General features: G+C 36.6%; 1 protein-coding gene across 1 annotated transcript in view; it reads right to left on the reverse strand.

The window, feature by feature from the left end:
* Positions 1–24,873, reverse strand: part of adam8a (ADAM metallopeptidase domain 8a) — a 44,695-nt gene that overhangs the window by 7,692 nt on the left and 12,130 nt on the right. The window contains exons 3-19 of the mRNA XM_028795593.2: positions 24,755–24,831; positions 23,949–24,027; positions 23,551–23,627; positions 20,775–20,961; positions 20,187–20,252; positions 18,226–18,297; positions 17,845–18,011; positions 16,831–16,912; positions 14,028–14,158; positions 10,685–10,862; positions 10,492–10,581; positions 9,930–10,125; positions 8,573–8,675; positions 4,967–5,141; positions 1,930–2,007; positions 1,137–1,221; positions 59–179 (exon numbers count right to left, since the gene is read on the reverse strand). Coding sequence (XP_028651426.2) covers positions 59–179; positions 1,137–1,221; positions 1,930–2,007; positions 4,967–5,141; positions 8,573–8,675; positions 9,930–10,125; positions 10,492–10,581; positions 10,685–10,862; positions 14,028–14,158; positions 16,831–16,912; positions 17,845–18,011; positions 18,226–18,297; positions 20,187–20,252; positions 20,775–20,961; positions 23,551–23,627; positions 23,949–24,027; positions 24,755–24,831 — 1,964 coding nt within the window. The remainder of the gene's footprint in view (positions 1–58; positions 180–1,136; positions 1,222–1,929; positions 2,008–4,966; positions 5,142–8,572; positions 8,676–9,929; positions 10,126–10,491; positions 10,582–10,684; positions 10,863–14,027; positions 14,159–16,830; positions 16,913–17,844; positions 18,012–18,225; positions 18,298–20,186; positions 20,253–20,774; positions 20,962–23,550; positions 23,628–23,948; positions 24,028–24,754; positions 24,832–24,873) is intronic.

Below are 24,873 nucleotides of genomic sequence, written 5' to 3' on the forward strand. Positions count from 1 at the left end.
GTATCACACTTGCATTGTAAAGAAAACAGAACCATAATAAAAGAAACTATATACTAACTTTTTACATGGGTAAGTAATTTTTGGACTTTGCTTCCGATACACCAGGAATCCAGCAATTAGAAGAAACATTATTATCAATGCCACAGCAATGGATATATATATGATAAGGTTAACTGGGCCTAAAAAGCAAATAAAGTTGTTAATAGTTAGAAGAAATGACAATAATAAAGCCAGAAAGAAAAGGTTTGTTTGAAGAATACACAGGCCATGACACTATACTGTAAAACTGACCCAGGTGCATAGCATTTTTGTTAAAATAGCATGTACTGTATTTGTGCTCTTCTGTTACATTTGTGTGAAATCTATCTGTACACAGACCTTTTAATCAAGGACTAATGCCTGCCAGCATCTTACCATGTATGCGTAACAATCTTTATATAGCGAATATTACATCTTACCCTTGATTTTTTTCTCATTTCATCAACTTACTTTCTTGTGGCAATGACAAATTATCTCATTCCCACCATTCATTATGTTTTTTCTGTTGTTTTTTTTCCCCTGTGACCTGCCAGTTGCCTTTGTCCTAGTAGCCTTGGTTATAATCTTTTAAACAAGACATAATTCCTAGTAGCCATGACTTCTGATGTCACTTCTAAAACTTAAAATTTTAGGTGTCTTACACCCAACTTTTACTACTATGGCTGCCATTAACTTATTCTCACTGTTAAGTATTTTTTTCATTCTCATACTTTCCCAAATAAAACAACAATATACAACCTCACTTAACTGTCACTCAAACCTTATTTTCTACATGCAACATTAATTGTCTCATACCCATGACTTAACCCTGAAATTACTACTCTATATCCATAATATATTGTCTAATTTCAGACTTATAGTCTTGATGCATCATCCGCTTTTAGATTTAAGACTTATTGTTGGACTCTCAAAACTTAATGTTTACTATACACAACTTATTTTGAGTTTCTCACAACCTGCTATCCCCAGATATTAAATTGTGTGCAAGATAAATAGTTAATGTGCTCCCTCATAGCTACTTATTGTTTTGTGACAATATGCATTTTGAAAAGGAGTAAATAAGACAATAATATTTTATGCCATTTTGGTAAACTCACTTTTTGCCACATTTACTAGCTTAATATCACAGTATGGGGGTGCCCAGCCTGCATCACAGTGACATTCCATTTTATGATTGCAGACCTGTAAAATAGGAAACAGTTGTTAGATAATTCACCTACAAGAAAGGTTTAAGAATCTTTACTAATTGTTTAGAGTTACTTTTTAAAAGTATGAAAAAGATATTTAACATATTTGCTGGCTCTAGTGTATATGGCTTACGGACAAGTTTCTGTGAGAGTCTTTTAATCAAGTCAATACCAGGTCTCAAATACAGACATTGAGAGTCAGACATAAGGTTTGTGTTTATAAGAAAAGCATGTAATACATGTGACTTTAGAGATTATAGGGCAGGTCTTATACAAGGAGAGTTTGTATGGTTCAAAGTCAGGTCTAAAATTAAATTTTAATGGCACATCTTATGTAAAATGTATGCCAAACAAAGCATATACAAGCAGCTGACCTCAAATAAATACAGGTTGATGTTTACATGGACTGAAATGGGCTTTTTAAATAAAATCTATGAAGTTTAAATTTCCATTCACTGCTAATGACTTGAAGGCAGATATTACTGTATATGACTTTCATGTGACTTAGAGTGTGCTGCTTTGCAAACTGAATATGATCTGTAGGCATTTGTATATGAATCTCCATGTGACCCAAGGGCCACTTTCAAGTGATATACAGTAGTTGGCCCCTGAAAAAAATGTGTCAGTGAAATGAATGTCCAAGGCATGGATTTGAATATAGACTTGCAAACACGGTGTCTCAGTGACTAAAATTACAGCTTACCCCTCGGTTGTTGCATTTATCAGAGCATCCTTTTATTCTGTCTATATCCAGACTTACACACTTGCTGTTGCTGCAGACCTGTGAGTGTGAAAAAGTGAAAATGGGAACATTTAAAAAGTTGAAAAAAAACTTTTTTTTTTTTTAACTTTTTCACCTGATTGCTTCCTCCCCCCAAACCCCCCCCCCCCAACATATCACTGGGATTCAGCCGTAAGAAGGGAAACACACTATGCAGGCACAGTATTCGTGGCTCCAGCTGTCTGCTGAATCATTGATGGGTTTACAACCACAAGCTGTGGGAGGGAAGCTGAAATGTCTGATATTTTCCAGCTGTTTGAATTTGAAAAGTCAACAAAAAATAAAAGAAAATCAAAAACTGCATTGAGGTTAAGGTTAGCTTGGTTCATTTTACTTGTAAATGAGGTGAAGGTCAACTTGGCTTTTTCACATGTATTTTTATGCAGATAAATCATGGTCCCCCACCACTAGACCTTTAACTTTTAGGACGCTGGACTATTCCAAAAGATATAACAGATTCCAAAAGTATAACAGACATATCTGTTTTCATTACACACTGTCATAATATGAGGACTGGATCATGTATCGTGTATGTTTTTTTGTTTGCACAAATACAGAAAGCTTGTTGCTTTTACCATATTTTTTATATCCATTATCTATTACATTGCCATTTCCTGCTTGTGACATAAAGCCACAGACATGCTGACATGTTCTTTTATTCCTTTTATGCAGGAATGGAAGCTCAGTGAGTGCTTGATATCTTATTTACAACGACTACAGACATTGCAGCCTGAAGGGCAGGAATAAAATCAATAGAGATAAGTGGCATTACCTCAATGTATAACTCTGTATGATCAGAAATAAGCTTTTGAGACCTGACTGTCTGCTGTAGAATGCCACAATGGAGCCTACGCATATTCTCTTTTTCACAATATGCATACACGTATATATAACTCTCTCTTTCTTTCCCCCTCTCTCCCTCCCTGTTGTAACCAGATTGATAAGCTTACTTCATGCTTAGTGTTTAGTCTGGAATTTGATGTAGCAGGTCAAATATGTGGTGCTTTTTTGCAGCCTTCAACACAGTCTCAATGTACCAGACAAAGGTTAACCAAACCATTGTCTTTATTTGATATATTATATATATATATATATATATATATATATATATATATATATATATATATATATATATATATATATATATATATATATATATATATATATAGAGGACAAAGGACAAAAACATGATAAAACCAACATTTTTTCTCTATGAGGACTACCATCTTTCTTTTCTCTTCTATACTTGTTTGCTACTGTTCATGCATTTATGGCCACCACAGGCCCTTGCTCTAAATCATTCACCAATGTTAGCATTGCTTTTATTGCTTCCTGTATGGTTATAAAATTCCAGGGTCAGGAGCTCCCCAAAACTGGAGGAGCAGAAGCAGCTCTGCATATATGCCCATAAAAGATGTTTGCTCTAGCCATGACCTAGACCAGGGGTGGGCAGATTCAGTCCTGGAGGGCCGCAGTGGTTGCAGGTTTTTGTTCCAACCCAGTTGCTTAATTAAAAACCAATCCTTGTCAATTATTTAATTGCATGGCTTGCTAGTGCTTTAACTCTGCCATGTCAGGTCATTCTCATATCCTAGATTTATTTTCCTTTGTAAGGATATCATCCAAATGATTTGAAGTCTAAAACAGATGAGTTATTCTCAGTCCTTCACTTTTTTCTCTTCACTTTCCTTCCAAGTATTTAATTAAACCAAATAGTGCATGATAAATGCACAGAGGTGTAAATGAAAATAAGCTAAATGGAGAAATGTTGGTCTCTTTTGTCATTTGCATGTTATTGCTAATTAGGAGCAATTAAAAACCAAGAATACAGCAGTTTAAGACTAAAATAAGCAATAAGGTTTCAAAATCTTAACAAGGAAGACAACTAAAGTAAAGCAGAAGTGTTACTTGAGCAATAAGGGCTTCTTATTAAGCAACTGGGTTGGAGCAAAAACCTGCAGCCACTGCGGTCCTCCAGGACTGAATTTGCCCACCCCTGACCTAGACAAATCAACTTTTTACCATAAGTACTTTTCTGGATTATTAGCAAAGCTTTCTAAAACCACCCAGACACAATTATAAAACTTGTAGGTCATAACAAATGCATAAAGTCTCATAGCATCTTGAGGTTTCCTCCTTTAGCCAAGTGTCATTGTCATTCTATCAGGTTTTAAAGAACAACCGGCTGAAGCACATACTCCTATAATTGATGTGCAGGAATTATTTATTTACATATTCTGGGTGAGCGAGACAGTGAGTTTCAGGCATGGTGGTCTCTCACTCTTCCAGAGGAATGGATTTCAGCCCTGGCCTGATAACTTTGTGGAGATTGCACTTTGAACTTCCTCCAAGGCTTTTTTCTGTGGACACTCCAGTTTTCCTTATACATCTCAAAGAAATGCTATTGAGTTATTTGGGAAACTGAACATTGGCCTGGCATCACTGAGCGAGGCACGTGGTAGACCTGTGCCCAATCTGGATTTTGGCCCATTCCTTTTGCCTGATGCTGCCAGGATATACTCTGGCTGCCCATAACTTTAAATTGTTGATGGACAGACAGAGATTCAATAGTAAACTTTAAGCCTAACACATCATGCTTTTATATCAGATTACCCTTGGCCTTTTTATCATTAATCACAATGTAGACACACACTTTTCATTTGTTAAGTTATTCCTACTGCATCTAGAATTGCAAGTATCTCTAAGAATGTTAATTGTGAAAGGTGTTATATACAATAAAGATTAAATGATTAGTTAGATTGGATGATTCTCAGCTAATACAAGGTTGTTTCCTGACCTTTTTTAAATCGTGATTCCATATGACATGGTCTATGCAAAAGACAGTTAATCTGATTAAAATCTGTTAGTATAAATGACACCACTTTAAGAAGATTTAGAAAGCATCGGGGATGATACAAAATTAAATTTTAACACACACACACAAAAAAAAAATCAATACCTTATTATCCCCACATTTAGTTCCTGTGGGAACCAGTCCTGGATCTTCAAGATCATTTGATGTTGCTACATTGCACTTGATTTCTCCAGCGTAGCCTATGGTTTGGATGTATTTGGAGTTTGTGATGGGGTAGACATTTCCTCCCACACAATGTATCTTTCCACATTTAACATCCCTGCAGAAAAATATGTGTTGTTAACTTAGTGACCCATGTAGAGGAAACAAGTCTATAAGCAACACAAATGTCACTGTAATGAAACCTTTGCTATACTGACATTAAAATCAGATGCTGCATGTCAAGGTTTGGATTATATTTGTTTAATTGCTAAAAAAAAAAAGAGGATATGAACTAGTCTTCACAGCAATATTCATGAAGCCTGTAATGTTAGTGAGGGTTTCTGCCTTGAACACTTTCATGGGCCACATTACAGAGCTGTAATACATTCATTTACTGTACTTATATTTTATACAACTGGAGTGTATGCAGATTAATTGAGTGAGGAGAGTGAATAAAAAGTATGTTTTAAAATCTAATGTAAACCTATGGATAAACAGAATACCCTAACGTGTGATTTGATGTTATATGGCTTCTGTATATGCCAGTCTTTTTTATATAGTGCCTGCTTAATATTGCTAGCAGCTGATACATGTCAAACAGGTTCAGATTCTTGCGAATGCAGAATTTTTGATATAAGTGGCTAGCTCAGGGTCTCAGAAAAGTGGGAAGTGACTCTACAAATGTAACTTTTAGTGAAACTCCTTAGGCACTGCCTGGTGTTCAAATACAAAACTAAATTCAATGGAGAACTGCCCTTCCTGTTGTTTTAAGGGTGATCTCAAATTTGGCAGTCTATATATTTGTATCATCTGTTTAGAAACAAGCTACTGATGATGACGAAAGAAATCTTAATCTACAAGGGTTTCCTGGTCCCTGTTTTGTTTATGATAGGTGGTGAATTGTTATCTTGAATTACTTAGAAAAAGGATGTTACCAGTGTTATGCTTACTAGTGTAATTGCCACATAACATTCAAGTCCCGGATTTGATTCTCTTTCAAAACAACTATTTTTGTGCAGTTTACTTCCTCTGTGACAATTAGGTGAAATGTGGGGTAGTGTGGCCTAACAGTTAAGCAGTTGGACAAAAGAACACAAAGTACAGGTTCACACCTTCACTCACTTTTTCTTCTTTTATATCACAGTTTTTTTTATGTGCCATACCTGTGCCAGAAGAGAGCCAGTATTTTACACTGTCACAATTATGATTCAGCTTCTACCCATACATGTTTTCAAGGAGAACACATTAGTACCTTCCCTTACTCCAGGACCAAGGGCCTGTCACTGCAAATGTCATATGCTTCTTGCTAAGAGAGTTACATACACCAATTGTTTTAAAAAAGTGTAAAGGATAATGAAGGAAATCAAAAATGAACCCAAAAACCTAAAAAGATGCCTTTATGTGAGGTAAAACTGGCAAATTCCTGAACTGGTAAACATTTTCCAAAATGTGCAACCCCAGCTCCACTGCAGATTGATTTGGGAAGTAGAAATAATTGAACTTCTCCAAACTCTACATGTCTGTTGCATGACAAATCCTTACAGATAAACATTCTAAATCAGTACAGACATAGAAACAAATACTTAGCAGGCATAGAATACAATGGCCACAACTAATTCTAGTTTCCTGGATTTAACTTTAATATTACTCAGTATCTATTTGAAAAACATTATATTTGACATTTTATACTTTTGTGATGCTTGTGATTTGGAATTATTTCAACAAACTCTATAAGTAAATAAAACAGAAGTCCAGAAAAAAGTTTTCAAGCTAAAGAAGGGCATAAAACAAAATGTCCAGGGATTCCTAGGGAATGACATTTGCTAGTAAAAAATTATAATTGTGATATGATACAGTGGAACCTCGGTTTGCAAGCATAATTTGTTCCGGAAACGTGCTTTTAATCCAAAGCACTCATATATCAAAGCGAATTTCCCCATAAGAAATAATGGAAACTCAGATAATTCGTTTCACAACCCACAAATATTTATATAAAAATGATTAATACAAAATATAAAGTAAAAATACCTAAAACAAATTAACCTGTACTTTGCCTTTGAAAAGAATTGTGGCTGGTGTGAGGGAGACGAGAAAGGAGGAAGAGGGTTATTGTGTAGGACAACTTTCACTCTAACTAACGGAATCACTGCTATCTGTTGGCTCACTGGAATCTTTTTCTTTTTTTTTGCGACTTTAACAAGGAACCTCTCCAATGACAGTTGCTTTTGCCTGAAGAGTCACTACACTTGGACACAAACTTAAAAAAATGCTTTACGCACTGTAAGGTTTCTAAACTCTTTTGGGACCCCCCCCACCCACCTATGGGACAACACACGGAAGAGCGTCCCGAAGCAACCGCAGGCTCCCAGCACTGTAGCAGTTCGCCGTAAAAGTGAATCAGAAAAGATTGTGGTCAAGCTATAAGCGCCTGCCATCGATGGATGATGCAAGGAACATTATAAATGCAAGAGCACAGTATTACTTAGCCACTAACCTGGTCACGACCCTACCTGATTGCTGTGTCTTTGTATAGGAGAGTGGTAGATCCCGATACAATAAATAACCGTGCTGCTTCTGTTTCACGCTGAATAAAGTTGGTGTTGCTAAAGTACTGAGACTCAGCCTCGTGTTTTGGGGTGCATGACAGGGACTCGCACGTTACAGCACACACACGTAGTCACAATCCTATAGTAAACAGTATATGCTCATACGGATGTTAACTATATGAGTGAGGCACACCGACTGAGAACAAGCATGGGAGACGATTACCCACAATCCCCATGTGACGCTCGGTGGACAAAGTGTATACATACTACTCGTATTGCAAGACCTCGCTCGTTTATCAAGTTAAAATTTATTAAAAATTTTAGCTTGTCTTGGAAAACACTTGTAGACCAAGTTAATCGCAATCCAAGGTTTTACTGTACTTGCCTTTTGCACCAATGTAAAGGCTGTTTGCTAATGCTGTATTCTTTCACTTTAATTATGTTATGTAGGAACAGGTTACTTTTGTAAAAAAGCACATTTTTGCTTAGTGTTATGTTGGCAAAGTGGTAAAGTTGCCCCCTCATAGCCGTCAGAGAATGCTTTTCAATCTTGACCGTCACTGTGTGTTAGGAATTTGCACTTTCTCTAAACCAGATCTGATGTACAGAAGAAAATGTGGCCAAATTGAAAGAGGATTTTTCCCTCACCTATGTTGGTGCAGTAAAGATATTTGCTGTAGTTCATCAGACATGCAACCCAGTGCTTTAAACAAAGACTAAGTTTTAATTGCCCACATTCAGTGTTTAGTGTTTAGTTTTACTTAAAGCAGACCACCAAGGCTGTACTTCTGATTGTATCTATTGGAGTTGCATATGCCACATGAGTGGCTCAAATAAAAATTAATTGATAACTTAAAGGAAAAACGTGTTTTTAACTAAACTGATGCTGTCTTTATATGCCATTATTAAACAGAGGTGAAGAAAGTATGTTTCTTATATATTTATGAATTACAGTGATAGTAAAGCTAGGTGACAGAAACACTATTGACAAAGGTGCACTTACTCTGGGTCACATCTTTGATACCCGGTTGATGTTCTTTTGCAGTGAAGATTCTTGTTGCCAAGAATGTTTTGCTGAAAACAGGAATTTGAAGCAACACGTGCACCTAGAAAAAAAACAAAAAAACTTGTAAAGTACAACCTTCATATCAGGCTGTCCCAGTGCATCAGGAAATGATAGAGCATTTCAAATACCCAGCCTAACATTATCAAAGTAAAACAAAATGAGTGTCCACCCCATTCTTGTTTGTCACAATTGTGGTGATATGACCTCTCTGGTTATAAGTTCCTAATAAGACTACGGTTCACATAAAATATTAGATGACATATAGAATATGTCTGTCATGTGTTGCCAGGACTAAAAAAACACCTAAAAAACAAGTTCTCTTGCTTCTATTTTCACATAAGAATCACGGTTGCATTTCTGTCTCTCTGGTTTCACATCAAATTCTGGCTTGGTCAGTGTGAAGCCTATAAAGTGCCCCTATTCCTAAGAGTTTTCTCCACGTATTCCAGTTATCCTCTACAAAACCCAAAAATGTCCAGGTGAGGTTAAGTAAGTGTTGCTATGTGCATGTGTGTGCACCGTGATGGACTGGTTCCTGTAATGTGTTCACTGCTGACTGGCACAAACGGCAGCTCTACATTAGCTCTGTGTGAGGCGTGTTGGTGTGTGAAAGAATGAATGAATGAATGAATGTATTGGCCTCTTGGAGAAAAGTGTATTCATATGTCAAGAGTGTCATCCTATCACTCTTAATCTTTTATTATTAGTAATGATTTAATGCTTTTGGAATAGTTACAGTCAGATATCAGAGGCTTTAATTGGCAGAGAGCTTGCACATAACTCAGGTTTAATGGATTTAGCCAACTGCAGCCACAAATTGCCTCTACTTTGGGATGCAAGCAAGTAAAATCTCATAAGTAAATGCATTATTATTATTATTATTATTATAAGTGTTGTACTTCATCTTTTCAGCCCTACAAACGTTTTAAATGGTTAGACTAAATGAATGGAAGTTCTTTCATATTCAGAGTACTGTAATTAATGAAAAACAAGAACTCTCCCATTTGTGAATGAAAGAAAATATCTATCCATACATTGTTAGAAGTTGCTTTTGCCATTACAGACTCACTAATACCAGACCATTTTAGAGTTTCCACTTAACCTAACATTCATGTCTTTAGGATGTCAGATGTAACTGGATTAATGGGAGAAAGTCCCGATGGATAAATACAAATTTTATTTGGACAGTAACCAGAATTTGAACCCCAGTCCCCACAGCTTTATTGCAACAGCAGCACTGACCACTGCACAACTATGCTGCCGAAAAAAAACAGTGCCTTATATAAAGAAGTACCTGGTCCCCATAATGTAATACAATGTTGCTGGTGTGTGGGACACTCTCCATTGAAGCAGTAACCCTGTCCAGATTTGCAGGGATTGCCATTCATCTGGAAAGCATTTTCTGGACAAAGTGGTGATTCACCATTGCAGTATTCTGGCAGGTCACAGTCACCAGAACTTGGTCTGCACATGTCTCCGGCAGCTTTAATCTAATATAAAAACATTAAGTAAAATCAATTAGTACATAATCTGGAAATTAGATACAGACAGGATTCTGCAAATTAGGAATCTGAGCTTTGTTCACATCTGATAAAACAATCCTACAATGGCAAAGCTATAAAAATCGTTTAGTTGTATTTGCTGTAGAGGATCCTTTTTAAAACAAAGCATTACTTTTTAAATAAATAGAAATGGGTTAGACAGCAATGGGACCTCAACCAATAACCATATCATTTATACTCCTTAGCCAGATGGCCACAAATATGCTGACTTAAAGTCTCTTCTCATAAAGGCATTGGGACCATCTCTGGTTTCAGTCCTGCACTGAGCTATTGAGCTGAGTAAAGAAGTCTTGCCTTGCAGTCTTGGCAGCACTCCCCATGCGCACACTGAACTCCTTCTTTCAGCCGGCAAGTGGTTGCATTGCAACATGGGTTCTTGCATTCCTAAAACACATAGGATGCAAAACAAGAAACAATGTATAGTCACAGCTATAAAGATTTAGAAGAGTGTACTTTCAGAGAAACAGATGGCTTCATCCTCCCTTACCTCTGGGCTGCCGCAGTCACACTCTTCTCCTTTCTCTACAAATTCATTTCCACACACAGGGCCTCCATACAATTCATCAGAGTTGGGAGCATTCAGTAGGCAAGTGGGGCTGTACTGAATCAAGAACTGCTGCAGTTCATTGTAACTGCAGCTGCTAAATGTTGATGGGAAGTCCGACCTGAATGAAAAATAAACACCAGTGAGTCATTTTGTACAGATGCTAATTAATGTAAGGGATAGTACAGTGTGGCCTAGTGGCTAGGCCTAAGGTGCTGGACTTCATAATACATGTTCATCAGTTCACTGTGTATGTAACTGAGAAAAGTTACGTAACCTCCCAGTGTTTCAATAGATGTTTTGTTTTTGGGAGGGTGTTTTCAAAGCTAAAAAAATAAAGGAACATTTTTCATGTGATAAACAACATAATTGTTTAGTCATACTTCACCCATTTGACTTCAGATTATAACTCATTCAGTGAGCTTACTTGGTAGAAATGTTGATTTTCAATCTCCTGAACCAGGAGTTCCCAAAATGCAGTTCTACTGTACCACTGTGGTGGCCATAGACTTTCCAAGCAGTTTCACTAGTCAGTGGGCCACTCTTATGTCTCTTCAATCTAATCATTTAGATGTTTTTTTTCTTTCTTTTCTTATTCTGCACCTTATTTCTGTGGAGTTTGCTCCTGAAATTGTATTCAAATACTGACAATGACGAGCAGTGCAAATGGAACTGAATTATAAAACAAAGCTACTATTTCAATTTTGGCATTATCAATCATTACTAATCTCTGCTTTTTTCTACTTTTCTTTTATGGTTTTTCTGTGATGATCGAATGAAAGCGGCTTCCCAACTACCCACAAAATCCACTGCATCAAGTCTTCTAGGACAAAGCCTAAAAACAGTAAGGGGTTGGGAGGTCCTTTGGCCTTGAAACCCCTGCAGATTTTGTTTTTCTTTTCTGTCTCCAGCTTATCTTTTTTTTCTTCATTTTTTCTGTTCTTCCCAGCCATCTGACTTTATCATTAGACTAATCTTTACAGAATTAAAAAAATTATACTATATAAGGACTGTACTGTTGTATGAAAATGTGCTATAGAAATAAATAATGTTGTTTTGTTGTGTGTACTACTTAGTAATAAAAGGCTAAACTAAGTGGTCCTAAAGTTCAGTCATGCAGACCACTTTAACTTCAGGTGTTCATCAATGTAGCAAGCAGTTGTGTTTGTGATAATTATTGTTCTTTTTCTTTCTTTTTAATATTTTGTTCTTGTTTATATTCTGATCATTAAGGCCTTTCCTTGTTAATAAACTGACAAGTGAATTTTAAACTGAAGTAGCTGCTTCCCTTCAGTCTTTAGTGTCACTTGCACCTTTGTCTGCACTGGTTGGATACAATTATTGCAGTAAAATCCACAGGAGATGGTGAAATAAAAAGAATATGGTAACAGGAAGTTAACATTTAAAGATATGGCAAAAAATGCAAATTTCTGAATTTTCTTTACATGTTAAATATACTAATACATACTTCTGAATGCAAAAGAATGGAAGAAAAAGGCTAATTAAACAATAACTTAATTTAGAAGTAAAACTGAACCACTTATTTTTCGAGTTGTTTGAAATGAAAACCTGCAGCCACAGTGGTACCCCAGGACTGAACTTGGGAGCCCATGTTACTCAACCATATTGCCTTACCCCTTACACTATGTACAGCATGATTGTCAAAGTGTATTCATTTTCTTGTTTATTACTAAGAGAGGCTATAGAGAAGAAGAAACCAGTCTGATTTTGTCAAATTGAAGAATGCTTGTGATAGTCTTTTCATTATTAAAGTATGTACAATCATTATATAACTGTTATCCTAAATGAATGCTTTCAAAAGAAAAGACCTCTTGTCATACTTTTGCATCATTATTATAATAATAGTTCATTCATTTTCTAAAATGGATTACTCTATGGCCAAGATTATCCTGCAAAGCAGCAACCACCCCTAAAAGGGGTGCCAGTTAACTCCATACCCACACATACAAGGCCTAGTTAAAGTCACATTTTATCTTGACACACACATCATGCATGATGGAGAAAAAACGGAATGCCTGGAGGTGAAAAGCAATTAGAATATGTGGAGAACATACAAACTCCACACAGCATTGCCCAGGCAATGATTTAAACTGAGGACATTGGAAATATGAACTATGCCACTCTGGTTATTTGTTAAAGCTAATTACATTGCGCAAACTATGAGCCATATAACTTGTTTTAATTATGTGTGGTTATTTTTATGGAGAACATAAAAAAGATAAATGGTCTTTCAAAATGAAGCATTAACAAGGATACATTTCAGCAGAACCATGCTAAAGGCAAGCAGATGTTTTGCATTTTCAAATGACGCCAGTTATCAAAGAATCTTCCAGCAGGCCGGAGAGTTCTAACTAATATTTCCTGATTACAGTAAAAATGATGAAAAGAATGCTGTCTACATTAAAAACTGCATTTTAAAACAATTCACCCAAAATTAATTAAATACATACTGAGTAAAAATTAACACAAGAAAGGTTTGTATTTAATAATTAACCAGCTTGCTTTCCCCATGTGAGTATGAATTGGTTGCTTTGGGAAAGAATTCAGTTTGATGGTTAATGTCATACACATTTTTTATTGTGTGTGATAACTTAGTTGTTAGTTTAATAAATTTATAACTTCTCAGAAATTTTCTATGTTAAAAATCAGATTGCTTAATTATAATAATAATAATAATAATAATAAGTAAAACATAATCACACATTTATTAAAGATTACATATTAAAATATTTTTTAAAAGACGAATGGAAGATATTTCAGCCTTTTTGAGCTTTGTACTACACAAACTCCCTTCATTTTGAAGTTTCATAGACTCCTTTGTGAATATACTGTTCTTATTAACAAGACAAGTCGGTGCTTAGCCAAGATCAGCTTTTGCACATTGTTTTATCTGTCAAAGTTATTTTCTCAGTTACATTTTTAAATGACTCTGTAAGAAAAATTGAGATTACAAATACGGTATTTAATCCTATACTATCAGATATTGCCCACTGCCAAAAAGATACAAATGATACTGAATTTGGAATGGATGATTTATGTTTTTACTGTCCCAGCTGTTGGTGAATATGGGAGAACAGAGACATTCTTTAAGTTTGTTTGTTTTTTATTTTTACCACAAGCTTATCAATTACAAATTTATTTTCTCATCATTTATGTTGAATTTAAGTTAAAACATTTTGAATGCAATGGACTGCAACACAAAACCATAAGTGACTGTCTGTATTTAGAATTCTATTAGACATGTGAAAATGAATGAATATCTTACCCAACTTTATCTGCCATAATACAGCCTTTGTGTTGACAGTAGCATTGTGCCTGATCATGGGACATTCCCAGATTATGACCCATTTCATGCGCAATTGTGGATGCCACCCCAAGGGGACTGTCATGATGATCCTGTAAACAAGAAAAAGAAAAAGAAGAAAAACTTAATCTTTGTATGTCCACTCTTTTTTGCATTAGAGTGTCACAATTCACCAGAAATAATGGTCTGTTGGGTTTGTAGTGCAGAGTAATATTGAATTAGCTGTTGGTTACTGAAGGAAAATTGTTCATCAACAACTTTACTTATTAACTTTGTTAATAACTGATTATAGAGAAAAGCCAAGCAAAATGACACCTTTTATTGGCTAACTAGAAAGATTACAATATGCAAGCTTTCGAGGCAACTCAGGCCCCTTCTTCAGGCAAGATGTAATCAATAACTGATTATAAATAAAGACCACCTTTTTATTTCTAAGGCAGTCTAATGGTGCATGGGTGAGGCCTGTAGGCTCACAAGTTTCATCCTGGTTACTATGTGTTGAGTTTGCTTAGTCTCCCTGTAAGTGTGTTTTCCTCCATAGAGTTTGATCTGCAGCTATGTCATGGTATTTTTATAATTCAGTTTTATAAAGTAAAAATGAACATCCAATAGAGAACAATGTGTGATAATTAGTGTAAAAGGTACTAAATGGTCTAAATAACAAAGGCTGAGTGATTGCCAGAAATTAAACAGATTCCAAAATACTTCAGTTGTAGTCATAAAGACTGGCTTTTAATGATTACTAATACACTTCTCCCACACACATAATCCAGTTCAGGTTCATGGAGGTGTCAGAGCAATGGTGTCAGTCCATTACAGAATCTACTCACACACATACCTGGCCGATTTGGAATCACCAGTCAACCTGACACAAATTTATTTGGGGATGTGGAAAGAAAACCAGTGGACCTAAAGGGGAATTTACACAGCGGGATACAGTCAAAGTAAAAAGTATGTGAACCCTTTGGAATTATCTGATTTACTGCATGAATTGGTCATAAAAAGTGATCTGATCTTCATCTAAGCCACAGGTACTGATATACACAATGAGCTAAAGCCAATGACACACAAAAAATTCTACTCTTTCGTGTCTTTATTTTACAAATGCATTCAACGTTCACATTGGTAGTGGAAAAAGTAAGTGAACCTTGGGATTTAATAACTGGTTGACCCTCCTTTGGCAGCAATGACCTCAACCAGGCGCTTCCTGTAACTGCAGATCAGACCTGCACATCGTGCAGGGGGAATTTTAGCCCATTCTTTCCTGCAGAACTGCCTTAACTCTTCCATATTCTTTGGTTGTCTTCTGTGTATAGCTCTCTTCAAGTCATTCCACAGCATCTCAATAGGATTGAGATCCGGGCTCTGACTGGGCCACTCCAAAAGGCGGATTTTGTTCTTCTGAAGCCATTGTGCTGTGGATTTGCTGCGATGTTTGGGGTCATTGTCCTGTTGCATCAACCAGCCTTTTCTGAGCTTAAGTAGACAGACAGACACCCTCACATTATCCTTGAGAATTTTTTGATAAACTTATGAATTAATTTTCCCCTCAAGGATGGTAAGTTGTCCAGGCCCTAATGCAGCAAAGCAGGCCCAAATCATGATGTTCCCTCCACCATAGTTTACTGTAGGGATGATGTTTTGATGTTGATATGCAGAGCCCTTTTTACGCCAAATTATGTTCTGTTTGTTCCTCCCAAATAGTTCAATTTTGATTTCATCACTTCACAAAACATTTTCCCAGTACTGTTGTGGAGTGTCCAAGTGCTCTTTCGCAAACTTCAGGCATTCAGCAATGTTCTTTTTTGATAGCAGTGGCTTCCTTCTTGGTGTTCTGCCATGGACTCATTTCTTGTTCAACGTTTTGCGTATAGTTGACTCATGAACAGAGATGTTAGTCAGTTGTAATGACTTCTTCAAGTTCTTTGCTGTCACTCTAGGGTTCTTCTTTTACTCATTGCTGACTTTGCGTTGTGCTGTTGAGGACACCTTGGCAGGGCGCCCACTTCTAGGCAGAGTAGCCACAATACCAAATTGTCTCCATTTATAGACAACTTGCCAAACAATAGACTGATGAATATCTAAAATCTTTGAGTTGACTTTGTAACCCTTTCCAGCCTTATGTAGATTAACAATTCTCGATCGTAGCTCTTCAGACAGCTCTTTTGTGCGAGGCATGATTCCCATCTGGATATGCTTCTTGTCAAAAGCTCAAACTTTATAGTGTTTTGTATCAATTAAAGTAATTCTAGGCCACACCTCTGAACTCCTTTCATTAAATGGACTCCAGGTGTGCTAAATTCTGACTGCAGTGAGCTTTTTAAAAAGCCATTATCTTAGGGTTCACTTACTTTTTCCAACCTTCAGTTTCACAGTTTGATTGATTTATTCAATATGGTCAAGAATTCTCTGAAAATCTGTGTATCTTTAGTTATAGGAGACTGCGTTTGTTCATTATTGTGACTGACATGAAGATACGACCATGTTTTATATGGGAATTAGACATAAATATATATAATTCCTAGGGGTTCACATACTTTTACTTTGACTTGATTACATGCGTAATCTACACACTCAACATCTATATGTGGGATTTGAGCTTAGGACATTAGATTTTTGAGGACGCAGATCAAACCACTATGTCAATCTAAGATTATCATGTATCAAAATCTAAACTATATTTTAATGTAAGTTGTATTGTTTTAGTCATAAAACTAATAAAATGGTTTGTTTTTTTCATGACAAGATTATTATGCCAACATACCTCATTAACTGCACCAGAATCACCAAGGCACATAGCAAATTTTGTTGCTAATCCAACAGTGCTGCCTTCAAAGTTAACTCCCCTAAAAAAACAGGAAATTAGTCTTCATCAGCTCATGATGTTGTTAGAGAAACATAGGAACTGAAGAGGAGCGCAGTACAATTACAGTGGGCTATCACATGCCTTTACAGGTACGCGTCTAGAGATGCATTCACTATTCCACCACATATAAACATTTATCAGGCTGATTACACCATTCAGGATCAAAATAAACCATTCAGAATCATGTGGTCAGTGAAATAAATGAGTACCAAAGTATTTTAGGTAAATTACACACATTGCATTATGTATATTGTAATTTTTAAAAAATGTGTAAATGCCATTTAATGTTCCTTTTTTTGTGCATTCAGGCAAACAGAATGTTAGGTTATATAGCATGATGTGTAGAGTACAAGTCCAATGAGGTTATGCTCAAGCTTTATAAGACACTGGTGATGCATCATCTTGAGTACTGTGTGCAGGTTTGGTCTCCAGTCTACAAAAAGGATTTAACAGCACTAGAAAAGGTTTAGAGATGGGCAACTAGGCTGATTCCAGGGCTACAGGGGTTGAATTATGAGGAAGTATGAACCTTTTAAGTTTAAGCAAAAGAAGATTAAAAGGTGACATGATTGAAGTGTTTAAAATTATGAAGAGAATTAGTACAGTGGAATGAGACTTTTATTTTAAAAAGAGTTCATCAAGAACACGGGGATACAGTTGGAAACTTGTTAAGGGTAAATTTTGCAAACATTAGGAAGTTTTTCTTTTTACAAAGAACGATAGACACTTGGAATACGCTACCAAGTAGTGTGGTAGACAATAAGACTTTATGGACTTTCAAAACTCAACTTGATGTTATTTGGAAGAAATAAGTGGATAGGACTGGCGAGCTTTGTTGGGCTTAATGGCCTGATCTCGTCTAGATTGTTCTAATGCACTGTATTTGCCTTCTGTGCATTCACACCTACTTACGTCACAAACTGAGCATTATCATGCTTCTTCCTTGGAAGCAGTTCTGACTTTCGCCAGCTGAGAAAATTGTTGAGGGTGATGTCTGGGTCTCTATTGACAACAATTTTGTCATTTTGCCACACTTCCAGTCCAACCAGTACAACACGAATGTTAACAGTCCGATAAAGCTGAACAGAAAAGTATAAATAGAATTTTAGAAAAGGCAGCAAAAATAAGGGAAAACATTTTAAATTTGACTAATGCAACAATACTAAAAATATGTATTTTTTTTAAAGTAAAAAGATTATTTGAGTTAAGTATAAATATAGCACAAGTCAGTCTATCTGATCAAATAAGTGAATAATACTTAAACCAATTTTAGGCCATCCGTTTGTCATTTACCTTATCAACGTGGTTTACCACTTCCAGCATTCGATTGCGAACCTTGTTAAAGTCCATTTTGAATTTTGCGTACTGAAACAAAAAAAAAACTCAGCATATCAGAATCATACATCTTCCATCCATTCCTTTTCCAACCCGCTGAATCCGAACACAAGGTCACGGGGGTCTGCTGGAGCCAATCCCAGCCAACACAAGGCACAAGGCAGGAACCAATCCCGTGTAGGGTGCCCACCCACCGCAGATCATACATCTTGAAAGATGCAATTTTTTACTGTAATCAGTGTAGCATGAATTCATTTCAGTGCCCGTGTGGGAATTTTACACAATGCCATCAATATGAATGTGTTTACTGTCAACAATTTCAGTATAACATAGAAAAACTGTAAATTGCTCAAGTGTGGCTTAATGATGCACATAGCTACCCCTGTATCTTTAAAATACAAACATCTTCTTGTCTTTGGTGGCAGATAACTTAGTTTTAATTTTTACAATGGTAAGAGCAACCCCTTGACCTCACATACAATATGTCTGTCCCTTTTTTGGTTTCTACTGTATATTTTTAACTCTCACTATAAATTACACACTCCGAAGAAGCAGGTAAAAACTAGCATTGTATAACTGCTAAGTTACTTTGGATAAAGCATAAGCTACATAAACTACATACATACAAATTAAGGTTTTAAGGAGTCAGTGCATATCCTAGCAGCCCTGTGTTGCAATTCAGGAAACAGCTTTGTACAGGATAACAGTCCACTATGGGGTATACATCTACACTTAATTACAGTGGGGACAGTTCAGAGTAACCAATTAAAGTAACCTGCAAATCTTTGGGAAAACTGGAATAGCCACAGAAAAATCCATGCAGACATCGGAAGACCATGCAAACTCTACACAGACAGCGCCCAAGCATTGGGATGCTGAATTGTGATGTAGTACTACTGTACCTGAACATTAAAATGTTGAATGGTGAATATGATGTCAGTATGAGTGACTTTTCTCAACCAACATGCTTTTCATTCAAAGTTACATGACACAGCAAGTATTGTTCAGCATGGAGAAACTAATGGGCAGTTAGTTTTAAGTCTTTATTAAACAACAGTAAAAATGATCAGAGAACACCTCCAGCACTGGAGAGGATGGTAGTGGATTCCACTTTCACCTTCTGAATTCACAGCTAACTGACTGGACGACTGAAGTCTGCAAAACTGGGGAACTCTGTCTCTGGGACAGTAGTAAGCAACATTGAGGTCCCACAAGGGACTGTTCTGGCCCCTTTCCTGTTCACATTCACAGCAGACTTTAAATAAAAGTTGAACTTTTGCCACATTCAGAAGTACTCTGATGGTGCAGCTATTGTGGCGTGTATAAGGAATGTGCAATAGCAGTCACCCACTCCACAACATTTTGGCGGGTCAGAGAAATAAATGTAACAGTCGTCTTCTCTCACTGCGACGTAGAAGAGAATGCTTCAGAACATCATTTGTTCCTACTGCTGTGACATTTTATAATGCTGTTGTCAATACAAGTGAATCATAGCCTGGTCACCACTCTACCTTTCAATACTGTAACAAATGACCCCTTTGTTCATTTTACTATTTATTTATTTATGCTTGTTCTCCAAGCTCCTATAATAATTTTTAACATTTTTTACTGATGTGTTTGCGCTACTGGATGCCTGAATTTCCCTGTGGGGATGAGTAAAGTATCTATCTATCCCATCCATCCATCTAATCAATTTCTGAAATTACCTGTAATGCTAAGATGCTTTTTAGCCTCATGATTGTATTTGCCCCCTTCATGTGTTGTGTGCAAAGCTCTGCAATTAACTAGAGTTGACTGTGTGTGCCTCTGAACTATCTTAAATTTGCCATGAAAGATGGCTGCACCGTTAGTAGACATGGAAAGGAAACCTGTCAAAAGATACTGCACCCATAAACAACACAAAAATGAATCATTCTTACCTCAGCTTTGTCAGCAACAAGGTACATTTCCACATATTTTTTTGCTTTGTCAAGGCCAGATGATTTCTGAAGAAAGAATTGGTTTATTAGAATATTTTACAAATATGCTATAAACACTGTGGTTAATGCATTTATACTTGCCATTTTAATAATCTGTATGTTTAACACACTATGGTGACTGTAAATAATATGGGAAGTAAATATATAAGTAAGTTAGTTATGGGCACATTTTACAAGAGAGGGATATCTATACCATATGCAGCCAGAGGCAATGCCTGCCCCCTTCTGACTGTAATTAAGTGGGTCTGTTATCTTGTCACATCCCAGAGGGGGTTTAGAGACTCCCTGCAGTGACACTTCATTAATATATAAAAATACACCATGATAAACCAGGCATTTAGGCCAAAAGGAGTGTATAACCCAGCAGGATCACTGCAGTCATGTCATTAATGTAATCATTATCAAAAAGAACCATCACTAGATTTGCATATCTTGTTTATCATGAATTTCAAAAGCTTCTGACAGCCTTCTAAGAAATTAAGGGGGAGCTCAAGATAAGTTGTTATCTCTAATCCAAATTAAACTCACCGAGTATTGCGGCTTAAAAATTGAAGAAAGCTTTGGTTCTTGGTCATAAAAGGTAATATTTGAATCCCCACAGGTTGCTCGTTTCATCCTCAAATGTTCTTGCCTATAAACAGCATGTTCTCCGTCTTTAGCTCCTATTAGTGGCTCAATTAAGAATGCATTCTGCTGCTCGGCAATGAGCAATCCGCTGGAAAAAATGGTTATCCAATCAATACAAATCGAATTTTTGTACATTAGACAGACTCAATTGCATAACAGCAAAGCAAGGAAAACAACAATCCATGTCTCAAAAACAAGGCTGTAAAACAGTTAAATAACAGCATTATTTAATAAAAATTGATTTTCCTTGACTCGGCACTTGCAGTTACATGTGGAGCACCATTTATTATCTGAATTAAGTGATTCGCTTTTCACAGTTTGTTCTATTTCTGTTTTTCAGTTGGACACTTTGTCCTTTTATATATCGCCCTGTTAGGCTGGACAATATTTAAATATGAAAAAGTTGTTTTTTCTAAAAAACAAACTAAGGTTGATTCATTTGATTTAAGTAACAAATCAGCTCTTATTTTTTCACTCTGGGAGTTCAATGGTTAGCGCCCTGACTTTAAACCTTGTGCAAAGTTGCTGTCTGTGTGAGTTTGTTTGTTCTCCCCATGTCCATGCAGGGTTTTCTCTAGGTACCCAAGCTTTCCTCCCACATCTCAAAGACGTGCAATAAAATAATTGCAAATTCTGAACGGGTCCTGTGTGCGCATCAGTGGGCCCTGTGATAAACTGGAACCCATACCTATTATCTGATTCTGCTGGGACGGGCTTATACCACCAACACCCCTGAACTGGATTAAGCAGGTTTAGGAATGTTGTGTCATTTCACTGTACTAGATTTGGTGGCGATATTAAAAACATTCTGAATGTTGTTAAGAAGAAGTGATGTTTTCAAAACTGGATTTTTTAATCAAGAGCAAAATATTATAACATTGTGTTTCCATTACACACCCCAAAGATATGCATCTTAGATTGGCTTTGGGTTAATACGTGTAAGGAAGAGAGTGTGTGTGTTTGTGTGCGTGTGTGTGTGTGATTTGCCTTGCAATGTACTGGTGTCCAGTCCCGGTTTAATTCCTGCCTTGCATCCAGTCCAATCTGGTTTCCTATAATTGGAGTAAGTGAGTTTAAAAATGGATGGAGATGTACTTAAATATGGTCATTAATTGCCTTATATGCTTTCCCAGGAAGCAGTACAGTTTATCTACTAACTGTGCTAAATATTTCTAATTAGCCTGAAAACTGATAATTGCTAAAGGCATGTTGGTTATTAGGGCTAATTATAGGCTTTGTGAGCACAACTTGGCAAACTTCTGTTTCAAATAAAAATATTGGGAAATGGAGGGAAAACTGAGGAGAAGAGAAGAGGTGTCTAAGAAAAGTATGAGTGAAAATGAAAGTGGCTGCAGGCAAGTGGCTCCACCATTATTTCAGAGAAGGTCTGTACTCATCTAAGGATCCTTCTAGTTGGGCGCATGAATCAGCAACTACAAAGGCAACATAGAAACTCCTAGTAAAAAAAGAACCACACTTCCAATTAATAAACACTAAAGCTCTTTAGAAGAAGGTTGCAAATCCCATGGTACTGAAGATGTATCTAGCCATTCATTTTCTGATCATTCCAGTTCTCCTAAAGGGCTGTGTACCCACTTCCACTAGCACAATTCTGAGTCCCTGATCACCCCAACAGAAGTTCACCAAAGCACCTGGACAAAACCCAAATGAGCACAGGGAAAGCATGGGCACACTCGACACAGACAGTGACCACAACTTAATTTGAACCCAGATCCGTACACCTTTCAGGCAGCAGTGCTAACCACTGAAGCAGGCACCTAACTCCAGCCATTGTTCTGGATTTGCACAAGCATCTAGGTACCAACCACAGGTATAATTTGTAGTGGCAGTTTATTGCATAAAGACTTCTGGAATGACATTCTCAAACCATTCTCAAGTCCATCTCAGAATTGTACAGGCCATAGCCTATCCCAGCAGCACTGGGCACAAGGCAGGAACCAGTTCTGAACAGTTTACTAGTCCACTGCAGGGTACAGTCATGTACACACCAACACAGGGACTGTTTACAATCATCATTCAACCTAACATGTACATCAATAAGAATGTTAGAGGAAACATTAGATACTAGGAGAAAGACACAGGCAGAAACATGCACACACTACACTGGGAGTAGCTGGGCACTGGATTTACACCCAGGACAGTGAATCTACGAGGCAGTAGTACTTGCCATTGTACTACCCTAAACACCAGAGTGTATGTAGTAATTTCTTATCAATGTTGAGTTTTGACTTTCCTCATATGCTATTTACTTAGAATATATTACTGCATGAGCTGCCAAAGTTGAATATGTGGCATATGTTAGCAATGCTGGCAAAAATAAGACATTGCAATATCCTCAAGAACTAACAGAAGTAAATAAATGCAGTACTTGGAATTATTCGCTGTTGTAATGTGCTATGAAGTCCAGGCTGTGTTAGCATATTTTGATTCTTTAAATACTTTCACAATTTGCGTATTTTGCACAGAGAAATGCTCAGTTACAGGAAGTGTAAAAACCTTCCAACTATAGAAAAGGAAATATCATGATGATGCATAAAATAAACATAAAAACTTTCAACAGCTGAGTCTAACGTGTGAGAAGGAAACATTTGCCAAATTAAACTCCAATATTTTAGGCTGGACAGAATTTAGATTTGCAGAGAGAAAAATCATTTACCTCATTCCTTGACAAAGGCTTACACTAACTGAAGAGCCCTTTACACCCACAATGTGGCCCTGATAGAAACAGTGTTCCTGTATAGGAAAATGCAGAGATCACTTAATAAAAATGTATTCAGACATTAATGGATCTTTATTCTACACAGTACCCATAGGGAGCACTGCCACATGGCATTTTGTAGAGCAAATAATAAGATTAAAAGATTAAAGAAATGCACTTTAAACTGTAATACAATATATGCCATACAGAGCACTGCTCTACAGTATAGTCATAGTAGATAAAGAGCACCTTAAACATCTAATACTGCACTGGCATTTTTTCTATTCATGTATATAATAAAACTTTAAAAAAGTAAATATAAAAATATCAGGATCTATGCTGTACCACACACCCACCTTGCTGTCTGGAGATCTGGTTACTTCAGTACCGTCTGGTAAGTAGTATGTCTCAGTGTAATCTTTTGATAAGAGATTTCTGCAATATATTTATGTTATTTATTAAAAAACATAAATCAAATGCATTGGCCAGAAGTATTAGGTAATAATGCACGCGACACCCCCTCCCCCCCAATCATTTAGAAGCTGTTACTGTATATGGTGCAGTTGGTGGATAGGGCTTTTCTATTAAATCCATTTATGAAAATATTATCACCACTCTCTAAGAAAATGATGATCCAGAAAGCAAACATTAACAGAAAATAAAAACTCTACTAAATCTGAGCACTACACATTATTAACATATTCGTGCTGTTCATTTAATCAGTGTAGACACTACTATTATACATGCTAAAAGTGTAACACACTCAGATGTTAAGTATGCATATACATCTATGCTGTTAACAAAACAGATCCACTGGCCCTATAGGCAGGAGCTGACTATCCTCATAGGTCTGAATTCTGCACTTTTAGCCATGTGGACTTGATGGTGCTGTTTAATTGCAGAATAAACCTGGAACATCCTGGGGGGGCACTATTGGCTTTCTCCCATTCACCCATCTCTGCAAGCAAGTATATGGTCATAATTGAGAATAATGGAAGCACTTTATATTTTATTGGAAAGAATGCAGGTACTTCAATGCTGTGTTCAGAATAAGGTTAAATGTACATGTTATAGTATGGTGATTTTTAAAAAACACCTCAGACATTTTATCTATTTCATTGTATTTGCTTATGAGTGAAAGTGAGAAACAGTAAAACAGTACCTGTTTTTTTGAAGATGGACAGTGTAATTTTTCCCCTCTATTCTTAAGGCATATCTCATTTTCTCTGGATATGGATTCTGGGAAAGATAAAAATTTTCCTGAGTAAGAATGCAAGAATG

Source organism: Erpetoichthys calabaricus, chromosome 2 (genome assembly GCF_900747795.2).
Source record: "Erpetoichthys calabaricus chromosome 2, fErpCal1.3, whole genome shotgun sequence".
Taxonomy (NCBI): Eukaryota; Metazoa; Chordata; class Cladistia; order Polypteriformes; family Polypteridae; genus Erpetoichthys; species Erpetoichthys calabaricus.